We start from the raw sequence: 24,301 nt of genomic DNA on the forward strand, positions 1-24,301 counted from the left end.
GGGTGGGAACCCACCGCCGACCTGCTGGGTCTGTGCAAGCTGCGACCTTCCCCTCGCAGCAAGGACCGGGCTCTGAGGTCGCAATGATCGGCAGGCAGCGGCATTGATTTTTGTCCAGCGCTTCCCCTGTGCAGGGCTAGCACAAGTCCGCTCACATCCGCTGCGGACGCTGCGTGCCTCTCTGCATGTCAATAGGTGTCAAGTCACCACCCAGGGCCCGTGATGGAGAGGCCGCTTCTTGCTGATTCCACCTTACACCGACCGTAAGGGGATGCTCAGCAGTAAGTGGCCGTGTGCCCTTCTCCGTGACAAGGGCCCTGAAAATGTACCTTGACGGCCTCCACGCACACAAGTCGTGAGGCATAGATTTCACCCCGTCTCCTACTCTGTGCACTAAATGCTGGGGGGGTCAGCAGTGCTGGAGTTCATTGGCTTCATTTTAGAAACTCTAATCCTCCGGAGAGGGCAGCACTGGTGTGAGATGTGGGAGACGAGGCAATAAATAAGGTGGGATTTCATAAACCTATCCAAAAAAATCTGAAAAATAGCATGCAGTGTATTGCTTCTGTTTTGAGTTCGTGTCTCTGCCAGGGAATTTATCAGGGATTTTGCTGGGGAGGACTGTTTCTGTGCTGCCAGACAAAGGCTGGGCTGGGCGTGCTCCCGCCGGGGTCAGGCAGGGACAGGAAGGCAAATCCATGTTCTGCATTTGTGCAACGCTCATTCAGGGACGTACGCGGTGTTTGCAAGTGTTACAGCACATGGCAGGCGTACGCTACGGGGAAACGCTGCTGGCGCCCAGAATAGAAAGATTTTAGCTCAGTATTGACTGAAGCAAGAGATGCAGAGAGCTGACTTCTGTTGGTATCTTTTACTTCCTCGGAGGGCAGTGGAGCCAGAGCCCAGTGCACCGTCAGCCAGGGAGCATTTGCAAATAGCAGCCGTGAATTTAGCAGAATGCAATCTGTTGTTCACCTTCTAATCCTTCTGCAGCCAGCCAGATAAATGGGACTCCAGAGCGCCTTATCAATAGTTAACTGGTTTATTTGCATCCTTTGGCTCGATCTTTTCTTTCGAATGATCTTTTAAAAGGAAAAGCTGCTGCTTATATGGAATTAGTGAAAACAGTTCTGGCTCTATGAGCCCCCCCGTAGGCTGGAGAGAATGGGGTAAATAGTGGTGTCATGTCGTGATGGTCTCAAATGCTTGGTGTCTTTTGATGCATCAAAGCAGTGTTTTTTTCTCTTGGATTTTTAAGAGAAGCTCTGAGCTGCTTAGGCCCAGGGTGTTCTCCAGGTGGGAAGCTGAGGCACAGGATACCCAATTCTGGTTAGAGCTGGCAACAGAAACTGGGACTCCTTTCTCTCTTTTGCTGACTTAGATGAGAACACCCATTCTCATTGCAGCTAGTAGGGTGGCGTACTTTAGAAGCTGCTCCTTGCTCAGTGCTCTCCCTGGTGGAAGCCCTGTCAACAGGGGCTGCCTTTGTCACTGTGCCCTGCACCACTGCCACGGGGCAGAGGACGCTGCAGCCATGCTGGTTTGCTCTCTGCTTCGACCCCTGAACTCTTTTTAAGAACGTAAAACCTTGTGAATTATAAATCAAATGCTCCTGCTGAGCTTTGTGGTGCACGGAATGAAATGCAATGATTAATATTTAAGGGAAAATAAGTTAAAGATTTCAACTACAAGGGCAAGTGTCTGTCCACAAAGTCTTCTCACACTGAGACCAGAAGGAAGGGAGAGCTGCGTTTTCAGGGACTTTGGGGAAAGTCGTGGTGCCAGACCAGCTGACCTGAGCTCCCCGTGGCCTCTGCTGTCCTGGTCCTTATTCTTACACCGAGACAAAGCGCCCACCTCTGGCACAGCCCTGGCGCGGGCATTACCTGCAGGGAGGCCCCTGGTCTCAGCAGACTTTTGGTGTGGGACTGGCGAACCCACCACACGTTTCAGCAGGCGGGTGTGTGCTCTCAGAGCAGCTCGGGCTGCTGCTGCTGCTGGCAGCTGTGCTTCTGAAACTCAGACCAAGAACAGCTCTTGTCTTTCTGCCCCTCAGCCCTCCCCAGCTCCTCACCCACCCCTTGGTGCACTGCCCCATCCCCGCTCACGGGCCCACCCCTCGTGCAGCACCACGATGCGCAGGGACAACTTTTCCCATCTCCCAGATTGGGAGACTGGGAGCTCAAGGTGGCAGCCAGTGTTGCCACCCTGAGTGGAAATATTCCTCCAGCGGCACCTCAGCAGGACGCTGTGCCCGGCCACCTACAAGCAGAGCCTCTTACAGTGCATCAAACAAGGAGGGAAATACTTACATGGGTGCAGAACCGCTCCGGAGGGTCCCCACAGGTGATGCCTGCCGGATCCACTCTCACTGTCACATAATCCTTCATCCGCATGGCCTTGGGCTGACAAGCGTAAAACTCCCATGACGGGCCATCGTCTGTGGTCACCCAGGACTTGCAAATGTCATACTGTCCCATGGCCAAGGGGAGACGGTGCAGAAGGAGAGCGAGCAGGTACAGCATGGCAGCTGCGGCCGAGTGCGGGATCCCAGGGCAGGGGCAGTGCCAAGAGTCCTGAGGAAGGCAGCTACTGGGCTAGGGGTTGCTCTCAGGATCAGCATGGAAACTCCTCATCTAAAGATGATCCAGTCCAAGGAGATCAAGGTGAGGACAGGAACGATCCCGCTTTGTATGCCGTGTTCAGGCACAGAGAGTTTCTCTCGGCGCAGAAGCCAACTTTGCAAATTACTCGATTCGGAAAGTTTTGGCTGGAATTGCTGTTCAGTGGTCAAAAGTCTTCCTTAACCTCATTTTTTCTGCTTTTATTGTATGAAAGGGCTTCCAAATCAGCATGAAAATATCTAGAGGTGACTCCAGTCAATCAATAGAAAGATCAAGTTCTGAGTCGCTGATGAAATTTGATAGCAGTAAATTGGAGAGGCTGCGAGATGGTGCTGGATCAGGTTTTCCTCAACCTTCTTGTCTGCTGCAGATGCGTCACTGGGTAAAGTGCCTTAACCCGGGGTCTGCTTGAAATAATTACTGGGGCTTTTGAACATTACTATGTGAGATAACTACAGCATCTGGTCGTCAATACGGCTCTGGCAGGAGAGACTGTATGGGGCTAACCTCCCCTTCTCCCAGAAGGTGACGGCATCGGCGTTACCGTGTCGGGGGGCGACATCTGCAGGGGTCTGAGCAGGCTGCTGGGCGCTCAGCGCATCGGTGGGAGCAGTGCTGTCCTCGCTGCTTCTCCCTCTGCTCCTTGCAGCAGTGGTGAGGCGCTGGCGTACGGAGGTTTGTCTGACTGTGCCTTTAGGCAACGGAGCATTGAGTTCCCAAGCCTTCAGCTCCAAGTCATGCTGCTACCTGAGGTCTCGTTCCTGTTGCATGATCAGGGCAAAAGGGGAGTTCATTAGCAGGCTGCACCTACAACAAATTGAAAGACAAATTAGCTGGGGAAAGGGGGGTGCAGTTGGAGCAACAAGACCTGTAAGAACATGGGTTCCCTGGGAAATACAGACCTCGGCCGGGCTTCCCAAGATGCAGGCCAGTTTTTTGTAAAAGGGAGATATACAACTTTAATAAAAAGAAATCCATAGTAAGATGCTTATGGCTCTTCTGCTGTTTGGGAGATTGGAAGGAGCGCTGCCCCATTTAAGGTATCTGATTTTAACAGCAGCTGGACAACAATAGCTCTAATGGGTCTTCAAATAATATCAAGGAGTAGCTGTAGGTCATTAGAAGATGGAGAATATGCAGACAGACCAGGGACAGACAGATAAATTGAAGGTCTTAAAAAGATAAGCAAATAAATAAGACAGCTGGGGAGACAGATACATTGTCCAGCATCCCCACATATGATTTATCTGAACAATAACATTTAATAAAAAACAATTTAAAGTTCTAATAACATTTAAGGTTCACCTAATACAAAGAGCAATGACCTTCCCAGTATTCATTTCAGGTTAAAACAACAATTCTGCAATTTTGTTGTCTTTCCAATAGAGCTATAACAATCTTAAGTAATTACAAAACAAAATGACAAAGAACTGAAAAGGGAGAGTCAAACCCTCTCTCAGCATTAGATCCCGGAGAGAAATCTCATAAGAGGAGGTGGGAGGCATGCATCCAGAACAGAAATTCAGCTCTGGCTAATTCTCTTTCTATTGGATTCCCCAACTTTTCTCCCAGAATTTGGAGGTGCCTGCTTCAACAGCATGCCTAGTATTTGCTTTCTCATAAAGATCAGTTACTAAAGCTCAGAAACGCCAGGTTAACAGATGCATTGATCCATGTTTGGGGGATTCATATTGCTGTGCTGCCGTCTCCCTTTCCCCCCTTTTTAGTTGAAAGATTTCTGATTGAGATGAATGAGTTCAGAAAAGAGAAGCTCTCTCTCATGCTTCATCGCTAGCTCTCAAAGAAGAGCCTATTATAGCTGCGTTGGACCCGAATAAACTCCCAAAGAATAGACTGGCTGCTATTTTTACATTATGAGTAAATGTAGTAAAAATAATAAAATGGTGTGACACAGTGTTTATAAGTCCCGCTGACATCAGAGCTGTCTTTTCAGTTATAATAAGTCAGTTCCTAATTATTACACCAAACTGGTCACAGCCAAGTGCCTAATAACATCAGAGTGCGTGAGACTTCAGTGTTGTGTATAAAACAAGCAGGAGTTTTAATGAGGACTCCAGTGCTGTTAAGTTTATGGATCTATTTTCATAGCTGTAAAACCATATCTCGCGCCTGAGTGGCTGTCAGGGAAGAACCCGGGAAGAAAGGATCTATAATATCTATTAGTTTCTTGTTATGCTTGCTAAATGTTGCAGATTCCCAGGGAAATAATTTGCCTGGGAATTTACAGTCAGTCAATCAAACAGGCGTGCTGGCTCCCTGGGAAGTCTGCGATGCAACACTTAAACGTTACAGTCCCTTTGCAGAAATAGTAGCACGATGGTGCTCTGAAATAAGTCAGCACACCAACGGGGGAGACTTTCTGAGCTGAAGGTTTTGCCCTGCTTGGTTTGGTCTGATCCTCACAAAATAAATCTTCACCTGATATTATTAAGAAACTGCAGTTCATGGGAACAAATAGAATTAATGCTCTTTGTTGTCTTTGAAGAGTACACAGCAATCACAAGGGACTGATAGCCAGGGTATTAAAACCACAAAATTAGATTGTATCTTGACTTAGCTGGTTCTTTTTTTTTTTTAATTATTATTGGATTAACACTCAACTGAACACGAGAGACAACACAGCAACAACTGAGCTGCCCTGGAATTAGGGACAAAGTAAACTCAGCGAAGGAGTTTTTGATTTCGGAAGTTGCCTTAGAAATCAACCCGAGCCACTCTTCTCCCCGTGGGGACCGGGCGTGAGAGTTTTTGTCCCTTCTTTTCCTCGGTCAGCAGCCCTTCCCCTTCCCCCCGAAGAGGGGAGTTGGGGAATGCCCGCGCTGCGAGGGGAGGTTGGGCTGCACGAACGGCGTTGCAAAGCTCCGAGGAGCAGCCCCGCGCTCCCAGCAGGAAGACCTGCAAGTCTCCGAGCTGTAAGTGTCGGAGCTGCGAGTCTCCGGGCTGTAAATCTCAGCCCCGTGAATCCGCTCCCACCGCCCCGCTCTCCGGAACGCCTCCGAGCCTCGGCTCAAACCCTTTTCCCCCTTTCCACGCCTCGCCCGAGGTTTCTTTTTCACCCTAAAGCACTCTGAGAGCATTGAAGGACTAGGTTAAAAGTGAAAAGAGGGGGGAAAAAAAAAAAGCCCGAAGGGCGAGCCTCCCCGGCTCCGCATCACTTATTGGGAAAGTCCGAAGGGGAGCGGTGCCTGCCCGCAGCTGGAGGGTCGCGCTGCCACCGCCCCGCCAGGGGGGCAGCGGCTCGGGGGGGCGGCTTTGGGGTCGGCAGCGGCTCGGGGGTGGGGGGACGGCTTTGGGGCCGGCAGCACCCCATCCCCCGGCGGCAGGGTGGGGAGCCCCCGGGTCCCCGCACCCCAACTTCCCGGGGCTCGGCGCCGCGCATCCTTACCGGGGGGGAGCTCTGCGGCGGGGGGGCTCCCGGCGGAGCCGCCAACTTCGGGGCCGGGGGGAACCCCCCCCCGCGGAGGGCAGCCGGAGCCGTGCTCGATGCCCGGCTCCCTTCTCAAGTTAGCGCCGAGGCTGCGGTCCCGTTTGAATCCCCAGCGGAGCTTTTATCCCCGTGCCTGCTCCGGGCTGCGTAACTTCCTCTGTGCAGCTTTAGCACACCCCATCCCAGCGGCGGGCAATGTGCTTCTTAAAGGTGCAGGGAGGAAATGCGAGCGGCGGGGGAGGGAGGGAGGGAGGGAGGGAGGCAGGCGAGGAAAGCGCCCGAGGAAGAGGAGGCTGCGGGCAGGGGGGGCTCCGGCCCCGGCCAGGCTGCGGGGTCCGCCCCGTCCGAGCCGCTGGCAGGCTCTGCCACCCCCCGTTTGGGTCGTCCCCCCCCCCCCCCCCCCCCCAACAAGTATTTTCACTTATTTATTTAATTCGTTAATAATCGCGACGTTTGTATTTTATTTTATTTTATATTTTTTCCTTAAGCGATCACGGGACCGCGTTCGCTCGAGGAAAAAGCCCCGGCCGCGGGGGGGTTTTCCCCGCGCGTGTGAGTCAGCGGTGGGGCGCCCCGGGCGTTTCGGGGAGGCTGCTGCTGGCGAAGGTGCCGCGAAGGAGGCTGCGTGTGTGTGTGCGCGCTGGGGGAAGAGGGGGTGGCTGGAATTAATAGGATAAACAGAGCGGAGAGGGGGAAATCAGATGGCTGGGAAGTGCTTTGAGAACGGGGGGGGGGGGAACGTGCTCTGGGATTTAACCGAGCCCTGTTTCCTTATGTAAGGCGGGGGGCTGAGCACAGACCTGGAGGGTGCGATAGTGCCTTCCCGCCCAGGGCGCCGAACTGGTGGGTGCTGCTCTCGGGGCGCAGGGCGGACGAAGCGGTGGCAGGTAAAGGTCCCTGGTGCCCTGCACCAGGCTCTGCTGTGCTGACCCCTGGCTACTGCCCTGGCAGAGGCTGGAGCCAGGCTCGTTCCTAGGCAGCGACGGGTTTTTGACGTGCAGAGGGATAAATGGCAGCTTATTTGCAGGGAGGAGAAACAAAGAAACCCGCTGTCCCCCCGTACGTACACAACCATCAAAAAATGACTGTTCGTTCCTCACCAATAATTCAATAATTTCTAAGCCAGAAAGTGCAGTGTCCAATCTGTATGTGATTTGCAATCTCATTGACTCAGTATTTCGTCACATAATTTACTTTTACCGGCTGCTCTGGGGTCTTTCTGTGGCTTCTCCCATCCAAGAGTCCCTGGAAAACCCACAGTCCACCCTGTGACCAGGCAGAGGTGATTTAGAGCTCTCCTGGGAAATGTTTCTGTGTAGTGGAGCAAAAGTGAGACTTAGGAAATGATAGAAAGTATCTTGACTGTGGCCCCACCTAGCTGCTACACTGAGGCAGGGGGTAGCTGCTGCCTGCGGGACTGCCTTTGGTTCTGGGTCAATCCCCGTTCCCCTTCTCTGGTCAAGACCCAGACAGATACTTTCCACGTGTTATTTTTTTCTGTAAACACCCACTTTATAGCAGCAGTATTACTTAAATGAGAAGCACTGGCTGGGATTTCAGGGCTGGCTAATATTCCTGGATTTCTCTTCGTGCCTTTAGGTCTTCTCTGTAGTAATGAATCCCCTGGAAATTCCCCATGTCTCACTTATTACTCCTTTATTAGTTATTATGGTACAGTAACAGGATAAAAAGGAGTTGGTATTTCATTTTCATTCCCTCTAATAGCCACGGCAAAGACCAAGTGGTGTGCTGATTATTGACATCAGAGTTAAGTGATATGCACGCATCATTAGGTTTCAATTGGAAAGAATAACAGCACAGTATGAGTCGTCACACTTCTGGGCTACTTGGCATTTAAAGAAAAAAAGAAGTTGTTTTTCTCAGCCCTGCAAACTCAAAAGATCACAAGCTGGCAGTAATACCTACACAGGTAAAAGGCGCTAGCTGCAGGCGAATCACCAGGAGCAGCAGCTGTGGGGTTTGCCCAAGGATGGGCAGAGCCAGGAGCGGGCTGGCGATGGGAACTGCTCTGCTCCAGCTCCAGGAGAGAAGAGGAAGGTCTGGCTCCAAGGGTTCCTTACACCAGAGAGGGGAGAGATCGGTCGTGACACAGTTGGACATGGGAGCCCAAAAGACGCATCACAAACCATGCGGCCGTGCTGTTTTCACAGGCAGGAAGGAATAGGGAATAGTTGCAGCGAATGTTTAATTTTAGACCATTTGCCTTCTTTTGCCCAAGCACATTCTGCAAATGCTTAATGCTCGGTATCGTCTCCTACTTGGTGAGATTTCCGCGAGCAGCAAAATGGATGTGCTTTTCCTTGAGGGGACAGCTCTGCCCCCTCCCTCGTGCTGAGCGCTACCTTCTCGCGCAAGGAGAGCGAGGTTGAAAATCAATGGGGCTGCACTGAGATTTAATTACCACGGCGTAGGCAAGGGTGGAGAATAAGGCCCTTAATATTTAATACAGCTTCTGCTCCCAAAGGGATCCCCAGGGCTCAAGGGCCAAATGTAAACCCATTATAAGCAGGTGTAATTCTATTGACATATGCAGACTCGCACCTGTTTATACTAGGGCTATATTTGGCTCCCGAAATCTAAATGGCAAGCGATGATTTTGACATGCGCGGGAGAGGAGGGAAGTGTTTTCCCAACTTGGGATGACAGAGGATAAACTGAAACACCAGAAGGTAAGCGTGACACCTCGCAGTCCTCTTTCTCGGTGGAGATGCGCCTGCTAACACTTGAGCCGAGTTGAGTCCGTAGAGAGAGATCCGAGATTAGTGCCAGAATAATAACCAGGCTTACAAAGGATCTTTCATTTGAGGATACATATTGCTGTATCACCTATAATAGCAATACGTTCTTTTTATAGTCTTTATCTCGCTATGTGCGGCCAAGGATGTCAAAGTGCCTCCTGGAAGTGAGTAAGCATTTTATTAGGTGGGAACGCGAGGCTCGTAACTGTGCTCCAGCCCAGCAGCAGGCGAGAGACCCCTCTGCGAGGGAGGGTCTCGGGCAATATCAGAGAAGCAGAACTCAGCCTGACGCCGGTATTTTGGGGGCAGCTTTCTCCCTGCGGGCAGGCTGCGCTGCCTGCCAGCACCTCTGGAGAGGGATTTGCAGGGAAAAGGGAGGCAAGGACTGGAGCTGGTTTTTTTTGAGGGACATTAAGGATGATAGAGGGAAGGCTGTCGCACAGCAGGGTTGGACCTTGTGCAGATTTGGGGCAGATTTGGGTCATCTCGCCACCCTGTCCCTGGTGCTGTCCTTTTGTTCTCAGTAAGGTGGGTGTGCAGAAAGTCCCCAGCTTGATCAGCACGGGAAGGCTTGTGCTTTCCCTCACCTCATGCTTGGTGCAAAGAGAAAATCGCCATGTTTTAGAGGGAAGAGACATAATATTTCATAGATATGAGAGATGCTGGGAAACCCACACAAAGCCTGAGAAACTGAGCAACAGACAGCTTTGGTACATGCAGTCCACGAGGGTGGGTGGGGGATATTTATTTTCTTGCCCTTCCTGCGCACCTCTGCTCTAGCCTCCGGGCCAGAGCAGCAGGCACCACCAGTCCCCTGCTCTTTGGCACGCACAAACCCAGTGATCAGGAGAGGGAAGAGCCTAATGCCTCAGTCCCTGGAGTACTCTAAATTTTTTTCCTTTGTGCAAGCTACTGGGGAGATGGCAGAGAGCATCTGCTCTGGGAGGGGAGGCTTCCCTCTGCCTCTCCTGGCTCGCACCCTCACACACAAGACCTCAGATGCAATTTCTGCAGCTCGGAAGGTTTTACAGGGCCCTCGGTGAATTTTGCCCTCCCTGATTAGATAACCAAAGGAGCAGTGACTGTACTCTCTAGAGAGAAGATGCTGTCTCTTTCCTGCCAGAAGGACAGCTGGAGGGAGGGTGGGATTTTCAGCATGCAAGCACTTAGCCAGATCAAGGAAATGGGATGCAAAGCATTTTAGGCTAAGAAAGGTTGTTGTGCAGGGAAACATGAGGCTGCTGTTCTGCTAGGGAGATAACGCTTCTCGAAATGCTCCTGCGTGCCAAACTGCAAGCCTTAACCACGGCAGGTCATTGCCTCTTTAAGGAAAACAAGCATGACAAGTCAGAAAAAAAAACCCATCACTGTCTTTGCTGAAAAACTTTGATCATTTAAATGTTATTGATGCACATTAACTCCAGGAGAGATTGGCTGGGTGATGGGAAGTACTTCACCTTGACACGGGGAAAATATGTTGTTTTCTGTGCCTTGTCTTTTGCCTTGTCTTTTGTTTCATATATCAAATCAGAGCTTAGCCAAGTGAATCAGCTCAGGAAGCGTTTAAGATTTATTTGATTTTGGGGAAGGTACAGCTTTCCTTATCTTCACCAGCTGTGGGGGAGTAAGTATGGATAAAAACAGGAGGAGCTTTTGAAGGAGGGATCTATAATTAACAACCCCTCAGAAGGGAAACTTTCCTTTTAACTTACTATTAAAATGGAAGTGGTTGAGACTATACATTTTTGGCTCTGGGGATCTCGTACGTATCCTTGACAGAGCCCTGTGAATTCCTCTAATCCCTGCCTCAGAGCGTGTGTGTGCTTTAAAAACAACCCCATGGAGGGCTCACCTCGACCCTCCTTTCGGCTAAAAAATGGGGAGAATTCCCACAGAAAGCCCCACAGTTGCCCCCCCAGCCTCCCACAGAGCCCTGGGTGATGGGGAAAGGAGCTTCCCACCCCTTCCCACCCTGCTCTGCTTCCTCGCAGCCCTGAGCCCTACGCGGGGAGGAGGAGATGCTTTCCACCAGTTCTTTTTAACCCGAGGAAGGAACGTGTCACTTCTAATGGAGCTGACAGCAGCAGGGAGGGTTTTTAGGTTAGTGGCTGAAGAACACACTTGTAATGAGTGAAGTAATTGAATAAATGCTGACAATTTGATGTGGAAAATGCATAATCAGCTAGCTCTGGAAGGTTGACTTGTTCTTTTTTCTCTTTCTTTAGCACTGGGATAAACACATTTATTCTCTTCCAAGCAGGTGATGTGTTCAGCAGCACAAAAACAGCAGATATATGCACATGCTTTCCTCCCAGGCACACATGTGCTGATTGCCAAATAATTGACCCAGTTATGCTAATATGCTGTTTGCATCACTGGAACTTAATAAATACACATATAATCAATCTCAACCCTTTTTCTGGAGCCGTATGCTGGTTGAATGAGCTCGTACTTCAGTAGTTTCACTGGCTCTAGCCTAAATTACAGTAGCTGTACCCGTCCTAGGGAGAAAAGTTGGCAGTCCCTTGGGTAGATACAAATGAGGTCACACCAGGTAGCACTAAGAGCTGATTGTGCAGGAATAACTGGGAGCACAACTGGCTTTTCAGATCCCAAACACAGCCGATAAATTGTGGACGCCGTCAGCGGAGCTGATGCATTCAAGTGCAGTGACTTTCCCTCCCCAGCCATCATCCCAGCTTTATGCAGATGGAAACTCGGTGAGCTTCTTGTCATCTAGCCCCCGGTTTCAGTCTGACAATGGGAACAGCATCATCTGTGTCATGTATGTTGGAAGCAGTGAATAGAGAGCTGAGCTCACTAATCTATTTGCATATTGAAGATATGGAAAAAAACAGCCTTCTTGCTTACTTTCCTGCCTACTCAAATATCCGTGACACAAGGAGGAGAATATGGGGCTTCTTCGTACTTCAGATCTCAGTGCCCTTGAATAAAGGAGGGATTGCTCCGTGCAGCCCTCTGGGATCAGTGTGAGAGCTAGAGACGGTAACAAAAGCTCTCCATACCTGCAGGCTGGTGGACAAAAGGCAGTTCCTGCTCATCATCACGGATACCTTGACTTTATGTCATCAGGACACCTTCTCCACTCCACATCCGAATCAGCACTTGCATATCTGGGGCACGTAGGTTTGACCTGCCAACTGTTAAATAAATTACAGCATGCTCCACCCAAACTATTAGCATGGAGCAGCACACAGCCCCAGGAGAGACAAGCTAAGGACACAGCAGTTCACAAGAACAATGAGCCGTAGGAGACTTTCCTTTTGGATAGAGTTGAAAGAATTGTTTATTACAGAAAAAGTGAACTTAGCAGCACACGGCAGTTCATCCGTATCCTATGGAGGCACTGGGCTATGACTCCATATTCAAGGCTGAGCTCGAGTTCTGGCTTGGCTCACCTTTCAGCAGCTCTGGATTATCTTCTTTTTAATTTGAACAGCTACTTTTCCTCTAGGTTATCGCTGTCTTAAGCAGTAGAAGTGAGATCCAGATCAGGCTTTAAGGTTTGGAATTTACTTGCTTTTTCTTATGCTTTCTGGTATTAATTTCATATGCAGTGGAAAAGTAATATCCTGTCTGTCACCAGGGAGGAAGGGATGTGCGTGCATATATACGCACAGACATTGCTAACTGTTGAGCTTTTTCACTCAAATTTCGCATTTGTGAAAATTTCTAAATTAAAGCTAAACTCAGCTGCAGAAATGATGAATGTGAAATACCAATAAGGCAAGAGCATGAGATGTTTTCTCTTGTTTTCGTAACTCATGGTCTTTGTGTGTGAGAGTGTATTGCATGGCAACTGCATTCACACTTCTCTTTAATAAAAGATTCTAGCAGATGGACCCACTATTAACGTGTATCCCCCAGATTTGCATATTTCATATTCATGCCAAGATGGCACTAAGCACACACGGGATGAACGAGACTGATATAAACACAATTGCGCCAGATTAATGCAGTGATCAAAGGGTATTGTCCTAGCATCCCCATTAGGAATCCAGTTTAATATTGGTTATTAATATTGTTAAACTTCTACTGGAGTCAAATTAAGGTATTCCAAATACAATTGGACAGGGCTCTTAGGTACTACAAGTTGCTGAATATGTTATAAATTCCCGAGAGAGAGAGCTAAGAAACAGCATTTGCATCTGATCTGTGAAGAATCCAGTGCTGGAAATGTGCAGACCTCAAGGTTTGGTCCAGCATGCTGTGTAATTAGGACTCACTTGAAATTCAGATCTTATCCAAGATCAGTATCTGAGTTTCTCAAAATTCAACTGCAATCAAATCTAGTCAGAAGACAAGACTGTCTGTAATACCTTATCAAATATTAGGCATTACAAACTAGTATTCTGGAGCCCAAAATATATTTGATCCTATTGTTCCAGACCATTAATCAAACACAATGCTGCACATACTAATAGGATCAAACATTTGGAAATATTTATGAATGAGCATTGTTGTGACTGCAAAAATTAAACACAGCAGGTTTTAAATACACAAGATCTTGAAAAGGAAAACTTTATTATCTCCCATATATCTGGTGCCAAATTCAGAGTGAATTTTAAGCGCATCTTAGGTAGTCTGTGCTTGAGTAATTTACACCTTCTTCCAGTTCCCGTCAGCGTGTAAATTATACCTGCTTCCACCTATATTGAATCCGACCCATTGCACCAAGGATACTAATGAAATCATGTAGCACCAGATAATGCAGTTTTTTTCATCGTGGGAGGGAGGCAGGAGGATCGTATGTAAGCATTTCCTCTGCTTCTGCATGCTGGGTCGATTCTGGATGTGGTGAAGTCGTTCCTGGATGGTGGGAGTTCTGTCCCGGACTTCAATGGGGGCAGGATTTTGCTTGCTAGATCCGAAGGCAAGGCTTTGGCTTTAAGGTATACAGTAGCTCCACAAGCCGTGGTTTTGTCGAGAATAAATCATGTCAAACCAATCTCATTTTCCTGCAACAGGGCAGCAAGTCTCGGAGAGGGGAGAAGCAGGAGATGTGATGCATCTTGACTGCAGTAAGGCTTTTGACACTGTTTTGCGTGGCATTTCATGAGCAAGGTAGGGAAATCTGATCTAGGATAAATGCTTAAAGGTATACGATTGACTGGGAAACCATAGAGAAAAGCTATCAGCTGGTTATTGTCGAAGTGGAAGGATGGCTTGAGTGGGGTGCTGCAGTGGTCTGTGCAGGCTCTGGTATCACTCAATAGTTTTGTTACTGACTCGGGAAATGGAAAATGGAGTCGACTCATTGGATCTGCTGACAATGCCAAGCTGAGAGGGGCGGCAAGTGCTCTCAGAGAACAGGAGAAAGATTCAAAATCTTGACAAACTGAAGAAACAGTCTGGAAAGAATAGTTTGACATTCGAAAAGGACAAGAGCAAAACAGAATGTACTGGAACTACCGTAACGTATGTCAGGAAATGGCTGCGTGGGCAGCGTCTCTACAGAGTTGGGGTAATATTGTGGGCAACAAACGAGCCCTGAGCCAACTGTGGTACCCCGGAGTGAGAAGAGCAATGCTGACACCAGGGTGTGTAAACAGAGTGTGGTGTACACTCTGCTACACGCTGCTCCCATCTGTACCGAGTGTTTGAGAGGAGCAGTTTTGGTCATCGGACTTCTAGGAAAATATAGAAAATTAAAAGAATGGTCAGAGTTCAGGAGACTGAAACTACTGAGACAGAAAGAAAGAGCTGCAGTCAATTACTTAGGGCTGAGTGAAGATACAGTAATGATCTTTCAAGGTGTAAAAGATGCTGTGAAAGTAATAAACTGTTGTCCACATCCACCAGGGCAGGACAGAAGCAGTGGGCTTAGCAGCAAATGGAAGTTGGCTTAGAGGCTGGGGAAAACCTTCCATCTATAAGAATAGCTGACAACCAGAACGGATCGTCTGGGGAGCCTGTGGAAGGTCCTTAAAAACCTCCAGTGATGAGCGGGTTAGACACACACCTGTCAAGAACGATTTGGGCAGGGTTGATCCTACCCTGGGGGAAGGAGATGGACTAGGTGACTTCTCCAGATCCCTTTTGCTCTTATTCTCTGCGGTCCTGGGTGTGCTTTGTATGGCAGTGATATTGTGGGAGCGGAGAGCTTGATTCTGCCTATCAGGTAAACATTTTACATTGAAATGGGGAAGTTTTGTTTACTTGTCAGTCTGGTGTTTTTTCAGCTTAAATCTCACTAATTTCAGTCGAATACTGCACTATAAATTACAGCGGGTGTATGAGGAATATCAGAGGAGACAGGTACTGAAATCCATTAATCTATTGATCGGATTGATCGGAGTGCTTCATTTACAATAGCATATACCTATTTTTGAATATGTTTGAAAAGACTCTTCAAACACCTTTGCTTTCTTGCTGTGCAGGAGTTCTCCTGCTCTCTGCTAGGTGAGTACCCTTAAGCAGGCACATGGAAAAAACTGATGTTGGCACATACAAAAGGCCCAGGCTGGAATCGCTCACTGCCACAGTAAAAAGGAAACCATTGGTTTTTTAAACGAAGTCAGGCAGTGGTCTGGCTGCCAATTAATGAACACATTACTGTTAAGTGATAGCTTTGAAAAAAGTTTCTGAGTTCTCCTAATGGTTCTTGCTCCCCTTCCCTCCCTCCGTACATTATATTGGCGGCTCGCTGACAGGAAGCAGAGCCCCGCCAGCAGTGCGATGCCTTCGTGCAGGGCCTGGCAGCGGGTAAGGATCCTGCACTGTAAGTGCAAGGGGGGAATCTACGACAGCAGAATGTAATTCCACAAATTAATTTGTTCAAGACCCAGGGGTTAGCACTAATTTTGCACTAAGTACCAGGAGAGCTTTAATGACCGCAAATAGCAAACACTTGCATTTTTACTTCGTCCCACTCAGAAGCCAAAACTGCCAGGTTTACAGTGCCCTCTAGTATCGCGCTGGAGCATTAGCTTTCCCGTGCCACCTCCTGAACTGCCACTTCGCAGCATCGTGGCTCTCTACAGCATATTTTCCATCAGTGCTTTTGCAGCGTAACCACACCTGGCCGTGAGCACCGGAGAGGTGCCAGGAGCACTGCTGTCTCTCCAGGCAGGCAGAAAGGATTCCTTGGCTTTTGTCCTGATGCACTGATCCCACTGTTTTATGATAAAAGTGCGTGTGAAGCTCTGCTTAGAGGGTTGTTGCAGTGACCAAGGTGCTCGGAAGAATCATATTCATTAGTTTGTGACAATTTGTCAAAGAGATATTAATAATAACTTGCCTTAAAATGGACTTGGTACCCTACAGCTGTTGCTGCATAACCACTAACCAGCAAAATACACGCTGGAGAAGGAGAGGGAAGGACAAAGTAGAAAAACCTGAGTCATATGAAACCCATTAGACATTACCAGGGACCACATCCTAGCCAGCTGAGGTCACTTAATGCAAGGACTTCTCAGAGCTGTGACCTTCAGCCTTGCTTGGATTTCTCAGTGGAGCAGCAGATGCAGGGAAAAATCCTTCTGGGAATAGGACGTGGCACCTGCTGCAAGACCAGGCTTATTTATAAAGCACCTCTAAAGATTTCCAGCTGCTGAAATAGCCTTTGGAGGCTGCCCGTCTGAGACAGAGACAAGGTTGTGCCGTGCCATTGCTGCTTTACACAGCTCTGCAGGAAAAGCACTGATCTCGTGGAGGCATAAGGAAATCTTAAACTCCTGTTTGCCTCCCAAACAGAGCTGTGCTGTACCAGGGTGTTCTTTACCAGACAACCCTTTTTACAGGAGTTGGAGCTTATAGTTACAATGGTTTGTAAGAAAGCAGCCCAGGTTGTTGTTATTCTAAGAGCTGTTGCTGGTTTCTGGCAGTGAAATAGTCAATTCAGATGATGCCCATGTTACCCACAGAGATTTTTCTTATGGGGAGAACTACTTAACTGGTGAACTGTAGCAGGCACATGCAAGGTGTTAGTAAATGAAAATGAAGTTACATTAACTAAGCAGATTTAGAAAATACATTGCTTAGCATCCATTTTCAGATTTTTCCCATCATTTTATATGGCTGCCGGTGAGAAATTGTTATGAAAAAAAACACAAACAAAAAACAGGCATAAAGATAGAGCTCTTCTAGTACACACCATGACCGACATGCACTTCACATGTCAATGGTGTTCTATCCTTTGAAATATGTAATTGCAGGAGAAAGCTTCCTGTCAGCTTCGGCACCTACTTCTAGTTACTCCAGTTCCTGGGTTGTAAGCTATAGAAGGTGCTTAAGCTACTCTTGACTGTACAGCAGAAAGCAAAACCTGGCTAAGAGCAACTACTGTTAGTTTCTGAGAAGATAATTATTGCTGCTTTTAAACCAGGTGAGAGGGAATAACATTTAAAAATTAAAATATTATATGGAACAGGAGGCAGTGTCACAGGACAGGGACAGGTTAGAAAAACTGTTAGTAAAATAAAATAATGTTAAAAGTATAAAGTGTAGAAGGTAAAGAGGAATAATAAGATGAAGCCACTGGTATGTATCCGAGGGGTGAATTGAATCTTATTATTCTTACTGGCTTTCAGAAACCTGCCATTTGAGATAGCTTTTTGTTTGTCTGTTGTATTGTGGGGCTGCATGGTACATACAAAGGTATTTCTTTTCCTAAGTGTCACTGCAGAGCAGCAGGACAAAGAGCAAAGGACTTAGGAGAATAACCTGCATGCCGGAAAAGTATTGTCCCCTCAGTCCTCCCCCCTTCCCCTGCAACTCTTAGCATGGTAACAACTTCTGGAGCTCAGGATGGAAACATCATTGTGTCTAGCCAGATTCTTCTTCATCAGAATATTTTCTTGCCCTCATGTACTATGCATTCAGTGTAAATACTGAACTTTCATTATTGCCGATGTGATTTCTGCACATGGAGCCACGAGAGTCTGAAATAAGAGGTCTAGAGCCCTTCTACTTTAAATGCTAACTCCTGCAACTAGTGTGCTGGAAATGAAGAGCTATCTCATTGTATATGCAATATGTAAGTAGTTTGACAAGGATGTCTCTTTACAGTTTAAGTGTCAGCTCTGAATAGATGGATTGGGGGTCTTGAAAGACATGCTACACATCTCTGCATCATCGTTTGTAAAAACTTTAGTAAGTATCTTAAATTCCTTGCACAGCAATACAAGCAACTGCCTCAGCTTCTCAAGGGCACTATACCTTTGATAATGAATGTATTTAAACAAAAGGGGGAAAAAAACCTTTGCTGAATATAATAGAATGCAGCTTTCTACTTTCATATTTCATGGGACATGAAGGTTCATCATTTATTGAAAATAAGATGTGGACCATCAGTAACATCCTGTCTAGATTTCATTTTCAGAGTGAAATGCCTTTGCAGTAAAATTACAAGAAACTGCTTTTCTCAGTCAAAACCCTTGTGTTCAGGCTGTGTTGCAGCATTCTCTAGACTATTTTCTCCCTTTTGCTGCGCTCTGCTGTAGCTTATTTTGCCAGCTGAGAAACTTCTTTTGCAAATCTCTTTTCTCCTGTATATTTAAAAATTATCTACTGCATGGGGGCAAGTTTCCATAAGCCTTCAGGACTTCAGATTTACTGTTACTCCTCACTGGCCAACAGGCAAATTAATTTGATTAGAGTGCAACCTCCAAGACAGAAGTCCAATCAAGAAGTATCTGGGGTTGGCTCACGAGTGAACTCCCCCCGGTACTGTACGCTCCCTATTTCATGAGCTGAACTCAGTGTACACAAGCAGCATCTCCAGCTATTGCCTCACCTGTCACAAGACATCTTCATTGCAATAGGAGGACCAAAGCGTGTGCTGCCGGAAAGCTCACATCCTGCAATAATAGGCACTGCTAAACAAACCCCGCAGGGGGTATCAGTGAGCTGATGTGAATGAGGCAACTGAATGTCAAACCCCAGGCACGAGCACCCAACAAAGAGGGCTAAAAGTGACAGCTGATCCCTATTCCGTGGCAACCAACGGATGCCAAACAATGCTAGGGATGGGGGACTTTGAATGAGGCATAGAAATAGCAAACAGCATTTCATAGGGACAGAAAAAAGAGGAAAATTATCATCAGTTTCTGAGACAGTTCTCTTGCCTACAGTAGTTCTCCGACATCCAAGTTAAATTGTGCAATGGATACATTCCCAGAGGATGAGGATGAGACTATCAAATCAATGGACTGCACTCACATCACCTTGCAATGTGATATTTGCTGCTCTCACAAACTAACAGGGCTGCTGGGTCAGTGTCTTGAGGACAGATCTCAATAGAAACCTTCTGTGCTGCAAAACATTGTTTGGGTGGCTCAGAAGCTCTGTTTCCTTAGAATCAATATCGGATTAATGCAGCAGTGTTATACTGGAGGCACCAAGCTCTGGGAGATGCTAGCTGTAAGATGAGATATGGAACTGAAGTGTACTTGTCATGCCTACTTGTAATATTTTAACAATTCAGCCGCAGCTTTGTACGGCAGGTGATTAGCTGGGCTGCGTAAAGCAATTCTAGCCAGAGCAACTGAGTTCTCTCACTCTGACCCTTGCCCCCGTATTTTTATTTCCGTATAATATTCCTGACTTGAGTTCTTGCATGGCATTGTTATGCATTATTAAGCTCCCACTATTTTCTACTCCAGAAGTGGCTGCATTTAGATTTAGGTGAACTTTCTGTGGAGAGGTTAATCTATGAAAATACTATATAAGTACAAACTATTAATTACTGCTTTTGTATTTTTAAGTTGAGAACCCATGGCTGCAGGGAAAAAGTTGGTACATTGGCTCACTAACTTATTGAATTCTCATACTCGCCCTGTCAAAGAGCAATTTGGTCTCCTCCTTTACTCATTTTCTTTCCTTTTTATTTGTATTTTTTATTTTTGCAGAAAAACACAGTGATCAGGTTGTTTATCTGTTTTTCTCACGGTGAATGGTCTCCTGTGGGTTTTGTCTAGAAGATTAGGATCTCTTCTCAGAGCTGGTCCCCAACTGTATTCACATTTATGAACCCATACAAAGAACCCTGAAGAGTAATATATAGCCTGGTGATGCAACAGGCCAGGAGACAAAAAATAGCCCATTAAGGGGACAAAGCTAATCAATACTAATAGCAAAGACTAAGATTTTAAAAGCATCTCAATGAAGTCAGGCACAGTATTACCAGTCACTCAATGAAAACTGAAGTGTGCCTGGGGGGAGGCTGGGGGCAAGATGGAGAAGAGAGACCAGGGCCCTTTTTGTGATACTGGGATGGATTAGTGCCCCAGGGCGTTACAGCATGTCCCGGCTGCTGATGGGTGAAGTGCAAGGAACAGCAGCGCTTCAAGGGATAAGATGCTGGGGTAAAAACACACGGGAGAGGTCAGTTTGGCCTCCTCACTAGTTCTTCTTGCCTCTCTCTCCTTTTCCTTAACTTTTCCAAGTGCAGTTAGGATCTGAGCAGGACGATTACCGACCCCACATCAAGCTGTCTGTACTCAGCCTTCCTCTTCTGCTGCTAGATTTGCTCACTTTTCAGGACAGAAGGTATTGTGGTTTCATTCCCTCCCTGGCAATAACTAATTCACCCAGGAAGCTGGCAGATTAAAGTGGTTCCTTCTCATTGCTCATCTCCACAAGCAAGATTTTGGATTTGGTACCAAGGTAGCAGTTTTGCATGTGATGCATGGGCATCCAAACACGGCAGCCAGCCCAACTGCATCCAGAGGAGATCAAATAAGTAAGTCCTTAACTCTCAGAAACTCAGTAAGGACTGAGCATCTCTGCCCTGTGTTTGTGTAGTGCATGGCTGAGCAGAGCCCAGCTACAAGGGCATAAGTGCTGTAGAATTAGGATCAATAAGGTAAAATAGCAAACAAAGTTTCCCACCCTGTGCATCAGAAGTGTTGCATGGCTTTGAGCTGACAGCAAAGAAGAGGAAGGTTGCTCAGCTGCTGTAGTTCTGCCAGTCCTTGGCCTCTGCTGAAATTGCTACAAAGGCAGAAAATCACTTCAGCTAGCACTAAAGGAAGCAGCAATACTAGGGAGCTGCACTGGGATCATTAGGGTGGTTAATATTCAGCAGGCATATTGCTAAAAAGACACTGCGTGCTAAGAAAAAAAAAAAGGCAACAAAACCCAACACAGTGCATAGGTCTTTCTGGCAGAGGTATTAACAGAGGCTGTTTATTTTTTGTAAAACAGACTGTTAGTATCCATTAAGACCGGAACTAGTGCCATGCCACATCTCACTAAGGTCGTTGTGGAGTGGTTGTGAAAGCAGTCCTGGGTAACATGGGCCATATTTAAGCCCATGAATTAGAGATTAAATGCTTTTGATTGCTTTACTGGTCTTCCAAAGATGACTTCTCTACTTTGTCAGAAAATACTACTGTCAAGCTGGCATTGTGGCTTTGGTCAGGGGTCCAAAATAAAGGGGGCTAAACGCTACCCAAGCCTGTACATACATACAGAGAGAGATCTTCTGCAAGAAATCTCATTTAATTCATTAAAAAATAAAATAAAAAAACAGAACTCAAGGAATTATTTGGATGGGCCTTCAGCAGGAGATATAGGCTGTCTGTCATCATAAATGCAATGTAGCTGTAAAAGGAGTTTTCAATGTATATAGAGACTCTGTAGTCCAAAATGTGTTATCAAGCAGAAAAAGCAAATCCCTGTACAGGGCCACCTCTTGCTATAATGCAGGTCTTTTCTATAATAGAGTCAGCTCTGATATAGGACTATTGCTGCACTGCAAGCTGTAATAAATATTAATGTGTCAAACTGCACACCACCTCTATTTCAGGATGGAGGAAAAAGACAGCCTTACAGAAGATGAGCCGCAGTCCTGCTAGGGACCTAATGCATTCCTAGTGCTTTTGTTAAGAAACCTCTCTTTGCAGTGATTGCATCCTGAATTTCTCTAAAGAATCACCAAAAATTCCACTTTATAAGAAAGGCAAGAAATCTGCCTGCGCTTGGGGCAACACCGGGGGGGAGTGATATTTGCACTCCATGCTGTGTTCCTTGCAAAGCTGCCCCAATGCCAGTCCAGCATTTTGTAATGCATCCCCCAAGGTCATTCCTTACAAACTGAAAAGTCATGTATTAAAAGCCCAACATACACCTTCTTGCAAAGAGATGCTGATATTTCTATTGTATTTATTTCTCACTGTGAAATTACTCTACAAAGAAAACTAAATTTGTATATATTTGCATGTCTTATATTTTATAAGCTAATCCTTTCTTTTTCTTGCCTGCATCATGACACTGTATTAAAAATCTTACCTAAGCATGTCTGTAAGTATTATTACTAGACCAAACATTTGAATGTATACTTATCTTTAGACATAATATTACTCTAAACATAGGACATAAATGTAAATAAATATTACACTAAATATTTATGTTTACCATCCCATGTAACAATAGTTTATCAAATATTTACTACACTACTTACCTGTACTCTTGTGGGCATAACTGCATAGCTACTTATGCTACAGAGTGTTTTTGTGGTTGATTAAAACGCATTTGTGTGTATATTTGCAATGTTTGGTAGGCCTAGTTAAACAGCCACTTAAATAAGCAAGCAGGGAATGTTTCTCTTTTCAAAAAAATGAAGCTTGTTATAGATTCTGTAATATTCTCTATACGAAGCTCTTATTAACATCGTGCTAGATTAGATATCGGTGAGCAGCAGGATATTTTTTAAGTGTTGGGATATCACACACACTGTTACTCTGAAAAAAAATAATTAAAAAAGCTTTGATTTGTAATGAGCCTTGATTATGAGTTTCAGCTCACAATACATCGATGAAAGAGAACTACAAAGAAATGTTTCTGTCCAGGAATAATCCTGTTAGGTTAAGAGGCAGGAGAATATCAGAAAACTATCCGGATGTTTTCTTCAGCAGAGCATCAGGTGAGGTTGAGACCTGGACGAAAATCCCACTGTCTCAAATCCCAGACTGAAGAGGCAAGGGGATTACATACTTGTACTGCAGGAGGAATCAGGTGGGTTTTAGTGCTTATTCCATCCTCGTTAAACTCATTGCTCTACGGGAAAACACTGTTGCTGCTGTTCACTCCATATAGATTCCAGCAGAAACAATTTTCCTGCAATTAGTCAGCAGTGAAACTCAGTACTTAGGCAACATTAGGTGGTAGCAATCACAATTCTTAGTCCTTCTGGTCTGTCTCTAAGCAAAGTTTCATATTCTTGTGATGCAAGAGGACTGTGTTTTCCAAGAGCAGACAACCAGCTGTGCTTTTTGAAAAGTCATACAAGACTCCCAACAGAAATGATTACTTTGATTCAAATTTAATAGCAAAAATGTACCTAAAAACCTTGTTCATTATGCTCATTAGGCTCATCAGCTAATTCATTAACAGAAATGCAACAGGAAAGAGGAAAAAACAGGAGTCTTTGCTTTTTATGGTAGATTTTAAGCAAATAACCTATTAAGGCAAATAACCAATAGGTTGATGTGGTTGCAATTTCATTAATTTCAAAGAAATTGGCTTTTGTGGGTCAAATTATAACCTGATAGGAGGTTGTTACACTGGAGAAAATCTGGCCTAACACTTCAGAACAACGTAGTATCAGCCAGCAGGGCTGGGGGAGGTGAATTTTGTAAGAAAAAAGAGACTGCAATGAACATGAAAAAAAAAAAAAGACCACAAAAGCAAGCCATTAAGTGCTTTTTCATCCTAACTAAGTTCATTGTGAAGGGTGGTTGGGAAAAGGGGTAATATGAGACTTTCTTATCGAAAAAAATATCGATTGTTAGGAATCAATAGCATTAAAAAGCTGTGTCTTAAGCACCAAGCTTTGAAGGACTCCACAAGCTTTTCCGTTCCCTGTCTATTCTCCTGCCAGAACTATGATAGCTTTAGCCTGCAAACCAGCAAGTGCAGGGATTTGATGGTGGCCAATATATATTAAAAAAATTAAGGTGTCAAGCATGAATTTTATTACATCTGCAATCAGATGTACTTCCTTCTGTCGGCTCATTTGCAATTAAGTCCAGCTGTTCTCAGTAGAAAGGACTCTTCCACGGAAATTGCTGTAAAATTTAATGGGAGGATTTTCCTTGGTGCTTTGTTGTAAATATTGTTTTCCTAATAGGCTTGTAAAGGGCTTTGCTTTCTTATTCAATGGCCAAGAGAATATCTGTAAATTTTCAGGCATTAGAAAATGAATAGGTCAGTGATAAGAGCTCATAAAACTTATAAAAATATTCTCATTATATAGCAATAGCAAGAGCTTTAAACTTGAAGTAGAGGAAGTTTTTTGAACTTTTTTTTTGTCTGCATAGGTTTTCATTTCCATATGAAGGACTATTTTTAAGTGACAGATCAGACAGAACTGGATCAATATGCTTTATTGGGTTTCTTCTGTCTAGAATCAGGTATGACAACCAGAGAGGCGCAACAGATTGTAGACATCAGAGAATGACCCTTCATTCCAATATTACACTATAAATCCCACAAGGGCCAAAATA

The 24,301-nt window shown here is 45.9% G+C and overlaps 1 protein-coding gene across 4 annotated transcripts in view; it reads right to left on the minus strand.

Annotated features, from left to right (window-relative positions):
- Nucleotides 1–6,233, minus strand: part of NTNG2 (netrin G2) — a 46,441-nt gene extending 40,208 nt beyond the window's left edge. For 3 of the 4 annotated variants that reach the window (XM_035555343.2, XM_035555342.2, XM_050714649.1), the window contains exons 1-2: nucleotides 6,031–6,227; nucleotides 2,313–3,431 (exon numbers count right to left, since the gene is read on the minus strand). In XM_035555343.2, the coding sequence (XP_035411236.1) occupies nucleotides 2,313–2,525 (213 nt within the window). In that variant the 5' untranslated portion in view covers nucleotides 2,526–3,431; nucleotides 6,031–6,227. Of the gene's footprint in view, nucleotides 1–2,312; nucleotides 3,432–6,030 lie in introns of all 4 variants that reach the window. The other variant, XM_035555341.2, reaches the window with a different exon arrangement.
- Nucleotides 6,234–24,301: the final 18,068 nt, after the last annotated feature.

This window comes from Cygnus atratus, chromosome 19 (assembly GCF_013377495.2).
Source record: "Cygnus atratus isolate AKBS03 ecotype Queensland, Australia chromosome 19, CAtr_DNAZoo_HiC_assembly, whole genome shotgun sequence".
In the NCBI taxonomy this organism is placed as follows: domain Eukaryota; kingdom Metazoa; phylum Chordata; class Aves; order Anseriformes; family Anatidae; genus Cygnus; species Cygnus atratus.